Below are 5,762 nucleotides of genomic sequence, written 5' to 3'. Positions count from 1 at the left end.
AACTAACTCTGTTTTAGCCTAGTCTTGTCTAACAGAATATTAGCAGAGCCATAGCATCTGGCATGAATTCTGGAGTGAAGGCACCTGGGCTTTGAAGTGGCCTTTTGTAAACAGTCAGTGATTGTTAGTTGAGATTTTACAAGGTTGCTCTTCTGAAGGATTCTTAGAGCCTTTGCAGAACTTAGTCCTGAGACATACCTGGTAAACTAGGAACTCTCTCTCATATTTCTTAGAATTCCTTAGATAAATGGTTCCTTCAGACAATCCCTAGATCAGATAAGAGGTTTTGTCATGTGGAAATTGACTTCCTAAAAAGCCTCTTCTGTAATAAAAAGAGGCTCTGAAAAACTGGGTTCTGATTTCAATTTAACTACTGCTGAGAAACCTAAGTTCAATCTTGTAGTTTCTCACTTTTTTCTTTTTTTAGATCAATTCTCCTGTGCAACCCAAAATACAGACAGTCTTGAACTGATCCCCAGCCTACAGCACGATGCTCTTAGTAAGTAGGACCCCTGAGAGGGAAATAGACCCTACAGGTTAAGTGCTCATGAATGGCTTCCCTGCTCCCAACAAGAAAACTCCAGAGAACTCCTACAACCTGTCTGCAATTGAAGACATAGAAGACAGGCATCCATGATCTAAGGAACAAGTCTGGCTAGACATCAATCTGCAGGATCTTTTTATACCTCAGTATGGTTTAACTCACTCCGTGGTTGGCATTTTGTTACAGCAACTTTGGCTGCTCAAGACTGTCCCCTGAAGACTATCAGACCTTCTCAATGTGTGGAAGGTCAGTCAGCTTTCACTCACCTTTTCATAAGCAGGGAAGTAGCGGTTCCTTGATTTGTCCTTGATCATGGCAAGACTTGCCTCTTTCTCCTCAGGGGAAGTGAAAGGGTGATGGAGAACCATATAATCCAGATCCGCCATACCTTCTGTATACATGTCAATGCTGAAAAACAGACAAGCATTCTGCCAAAGCTCTCTTGCCTCACATGTTTTTGCTAAAGGATGTAAACAGTTATGGTAAAACAGTTCAACCCTGATGGTGTCATGGAGCCAGTCACAGTAATCTGATTTTAATTGTAGGTTAGCAATGCTTTTAGACTTTTTTTAAAATGAAAATATCTCTCTGTGTAGCTCTGGTTGGCCTGTAATTTATGATGGTGACAGGCTGTCCTTAAACTCACAGAAGTTTGTCTGCCTTTGTCACTGAGTTTAGGGATTAAAGGCAAACGTCACCACATCCAGAAACACTCTACTTAGAATGATTTGAATGTCTGGCAAGCAGTGTTCTCTCTGCATCCAGTCTTTGGTGAACACTTGGCTTAGTTTTTTCAACTTTTTATTACATTATAAATAGCACATCAGGGTACATCACTGTACAATGATTCCTGAGCACGTATTTTCATTCCTCTTGTATTCATCTATTAATGGAACTGCTGGTGTCTTGATGTTTAGCTTTTTGAGAAACAACCCACAGTTCCACAGAAGACTTTTGTTTGAATGGAGTGGTTGTATCACAGAAGAGAGGAGATCTGATGATTAAGTCCTGGCAGCATCAGAAAGCCTTCATTCAGTTCCCATGAAAAGCATCATGCAACCCTGGTGTCTCTGCACCAGACTCTATGAGTCACAGGCAGGCTGACTGTATGTTGATTTAGATGGTAACCTAGGGTCATGGTAATGTTTATATATCTTGTAATGGCCAGACCTAGAAGGTCAGATCTTTGTATCACTCTCTTTACTGTCAATCAAAGATTTGGACACTGTGCAAAGTTAAACAAGTCTTTTGGAAACAGGACTCCAACATTTCCTATTCTACAACGACACATCTCTAACCCCTCATCTTCTTCCCTCATCTCCATGGGACTCCTCCTAACTGATGTCAGTGTATGTGCATCCAAGCACACAACCCCAATGTGTTCATGAATCCCTTGCCCTGCTTCTGCTTACTCAAGATAGGACCTTATTGATTCAGAGAAAGTCTACCATACAGGGCTCTCTCCTTCATGTCCTTCCCATAGAGGCTGTATTTGGAGGCAATGTAGTTGAGAATGGCTCTGGTCTGCACCAGCTTCATCCCGTCAATCTCCACCATGGGCACTTGCTGGAACATCAGACTCCCATCTATTGGATGAAGTAAAGAGAAGTAGAAAGTGGAATACGGTTTAAAATCTATCATAAGATACATTTAAAACAACATATTTGATGAGATGACTGAAAATTTAAAAAGTAATTACTCAGTGAAAATAGCACTTAATATTTTGTTTCCTGCACCTTTAGTGTCTTCTAAGATGTAGCCTATTATTTTACTGGTGTTTTTATTTCTTACCGTGAACCCTAATACTGTATCTGTTGATAGGATGTGATGGTGTGTTTATTTCATCTTCACGTATATTTTGGGAAGAAGTAGAAGGAGGTATAATTGTACTGTCAGTGGGTTTCCTTATAATAAAAAAAGAAAGTCCTAAAGTTTTATCCTATTCATGACATAAAAATAAAATCATGAAATTGCTTCTATGTAGGTTTCTGTATGTTTTTCACTAACATCAAGGGGCATTGTGTGCTTTTCAACTAATACCAAGGGACAGCATGTGCTGGGTAAGCTCAGTGACCTTCACTCAAGGGTGTTGGCCTTCTCTCTTTCTCCCCTTACCCTCTCTCATAGTCTTCCACATAACCAGTCTAATCTTTCTGTTACTCTTAGAAAACAGTATTAGCGAATCAGTATGTTAAACCTGTTAGAACTCAAGGTAAGTGATTGACATATTTGCTCCTGGCATCCAGAGACTTGTATGTGGATGGAGGGCACTGTGGGAGCCTGAGCTAAGGCAGAGAGCATGTGAAAGCAGAGATGGGACATCCATGAGGCTCTGCATGGCAACTATAAAGAGATTTTCAGTTCCTTTAATTGAGAGATTTTTAGATCTGCACATAGAGAAGACCGAAGACTTACAACCTACCACCTTATCCATCAGTCAACACAAGAATTAGGGAAGTAATTTAATGTTTAAATCTTCCACCAGAACCCTCCTCAGGAACATTTAGATCTGTTTCTTACCATTTCTCAACCTTTCCAGGTCATCCCGAGTTTTCATAAATTGTTCTTCAAACTAGAAAACAGAAAGAGTAAACAAATCTTTATTGACTAATTTCACTTTTCATTTTAAAGGTCCTGTCCATAGAATATATGAAATAAGAAAGCTATTTTCTTTTAACTTGGTGTCAAGTACACAGGTGAGCCAGTTATGTATTAAGGGAAGTTTTAGCATGTGTCTTATGAAAGGAGCTGTGTCAGTGACTAAGACATGAGCTACAGGAATGACAGTGGCAGGGAAACACTGACCTTTTCTTCTCGCTATGCATTTGTAGTATTTCATCCAAACCCGAGTGTAAGCAGAAGGAACAGTGTGTGTATTCAGAATGGAACAGGGCAGGAGCCTGTGTCTAACATCCTGCCTATTGGCTTGTACTGTAATTAACAACACTTATCTCCTCAGGAGACCTCATGTGGGTAAAATACTTCTTGTTTTCTACATTACTCTTGCAAGTCAAATTGACTCTCCTGGAAAATGGGGGCACAATTTTATAGAGTTCCTAATGTAAAAAGAAATTAGTATCTCTACATTATTTTTGTTATTAAAATCTAGGAGTTCTGAGATGGCTTTGTGAGTTGGGTATGGCCTTTTGAATGTATTAGGTTCGTTACATTGGTCATGCTACTGGGTGTTCCTGTGTCTCAGTACCCTACTCCATAGCTTGCATTTCCTTACAATGTCTGTTTTGGGTTGATCTCAAGACTAAATCACTAAAGAACGAAAACCACCTTTAAAACCATGAGTTGTATATTAGGTTCTCAGCAAGCATAGGACACCATTAACATTTGTAAAACTTTTTCATTGATTCTCTCTGAATGTCACATCAACTCTGACCCCACTCATTGCCCCATCCCTCCATGTCCTCCATCCACCCTTGCAACCTTCCCCACAAAAAACAAACAAGGGCCAGGTCTCTTGATTTACACATGCAAGAGGTGGGAGTGGCTCTCCTGTTTACAACAGCCTGCAAGGAGAAGGACAGGCCCTCTAGTGTGCCATCAGGGCCAGCTCTGTAGTTCTGCCCTACAGTGGATAGGTCCAGCTCACACATTGATGGTCCCTTGATCTTCTCTCTCATGGTCATGTCCCCCAGAGTCAGCTTTACTATGCTGCCCCATCAAGAAGTGGAGCCTGCTCCCTAGAGTGCTGTAGTGGGTGACCAAGGCCAGCTCTAACACATTACCTTGGTGGCAGTGTTGGTGGGGGCATCTCTCCCATTTGCTGCAGGCTACCAATGGGGGACAGCTTGAATTTCTCCTGTGCCCATGCCACCAAAAGACCAACAAGGGACCGGGTCATAACCTTGGGCTGGTTCATCTGTACCCAACACCATCAGGGCCAGCTCTACAATGCTGTCCAGGTTAGGTGTCGCCCACTCTTCCAAAGGCTGTAGCTAGCAAGGGGTGGAGACATCATTAGGATTGTAAAAGATGGATGCATACACACAAAAACACATCTCTCATCTCAAAGGAGATAACAGAATTTATTTTGGATCTAAATTTGATTGGCTATGGCCTGAGAACACAAATTTAGATTAAACCAAGTTCAATTGTTTCAATATGGAATCAATTTTATGGCAGCAGAACAAAGAAGTCACATGTCAAAGGTGTTTTTAAAATACAGATGTTGGAAACAATATAGAGGTGGGTTATAGCCATGTGGTGGAATCTTAACTATAGATCTCTGTGCTATCTGATCACATCTCAACCCTTTGACTGGTGGTGAATCAGTTCTGGTGAAGGAAATATATTCTAAAACTTTTCATCTGTTTATGGGCTGTTAGGTCTGATACAGAGGTGGACAAAGAATGCCTCCTTAAGGGTCTCAAGGTTGTCCACGATAATAATTAGCCTCTGGGTCTGTGACAGCCAAACTTTCCATAGTCTTCATCAGCCTCTAAAGAATTACCTTATTTTCAGGAATTCTTGTTCCCAGGTACCTTTTGGCACCATCCCGTCTTTTTTTAAATGTAGCTTAAACTATTCTCATATTGATAAAAGAAGTACTTTGTCCTAAAACCATATCCCATAATCTAAATGTTTTCCTGAAATAAGTCATTATGCTTGTGATATCTGCAGGGAGCAGGACCATGCATCTGCTACAACTACAGTCGCCATGCATACTTCACTGAATATTAAAGAATCTGAGCCACATCAAGAAGGTAATGTTCGTGTTTCTATTTTTTCTCTAAATGGTATAACTTTCAGGTTTTACATTTTATTATAGTTTAAATTTAAAGAAAATGTATAGTTTTGATGAACTACTTACACTTCTTAGTGTCAGATTTGTTTTTATTCTCTCTCTTTTTCATATGCGTGTGTGTGTGTGTGTGTGTGTGTGTGTGTATGATGTGTGCAGGGAGAGTGGTAGAAGGTACAGATCTGGACCTGGAGTTGCAAGTGGTTATTAGCTGCCACAAGTGGACACTGGGAATCGAACTCAGGTGTTTTAACTGCCGATCCATCTCTCCAGACTATATTGTAATGTTGATGATTGATGATAAAATAATAATCTGCATCACTTGACAACTGGCAGTTTTTATCTTAGGTCATTCAGTAAGACACTTTCTCAGTTCCTGTGAGGGAAGTGTTTGACACAAGAAATTTCAGGTTCTACTTCAAATGACTCATGCAGAACGTACCTCTACTCCAGCTGCAGCCA

The 5,762-nt window shown here is 40.5% G+C and overlaps 1 protein-coding gene across 1 annotated transcript; it reads right to left on the bottom strand.

Annotated features, from left to right (window-relative positions):
* Nucleotides 1–795: 795 nt before the first annotated feature.
* LOC114635615 (glutathione S-transferase alpha-3-like) lies at nt 796–5,757 on the bottom strand (the record flags this gene model as incomplete). The annotated part of the gene is made up of 4 exons (XM_028784118.1): nt 796–952; nt 1,998–2,130; nt 3,065–3,116; nt 5,743–5,757. Coding segments are annotated over 4 exons (357 nt in total), but the record flags the coding sequence as incomplete, so codon positions are not given.
* Between the last annotated feature and the right edge of the window lie 5 nt (nt 5,758–5,762).

Source organism: Grammomys surdaster, unplaced genomic scaffold (genome assembly GCF_004785775.1).
Source record: "Grammomys surdaster isolate TR1022 unplaced genomic scaffold, NIH_TR_1.0 114084, whole genome shotgun sequence".
NCBI lineage: Eukaryota > Metazoa > Chordata > Mammalia > Rodentia > Muridae > Grammomys > Grammomys surdaster.
The sequence above is the reverse complement of the archived record's forward strand: the minus strand, read 5'-3'. Positions and strand labels throughout refer to the sequence as shown.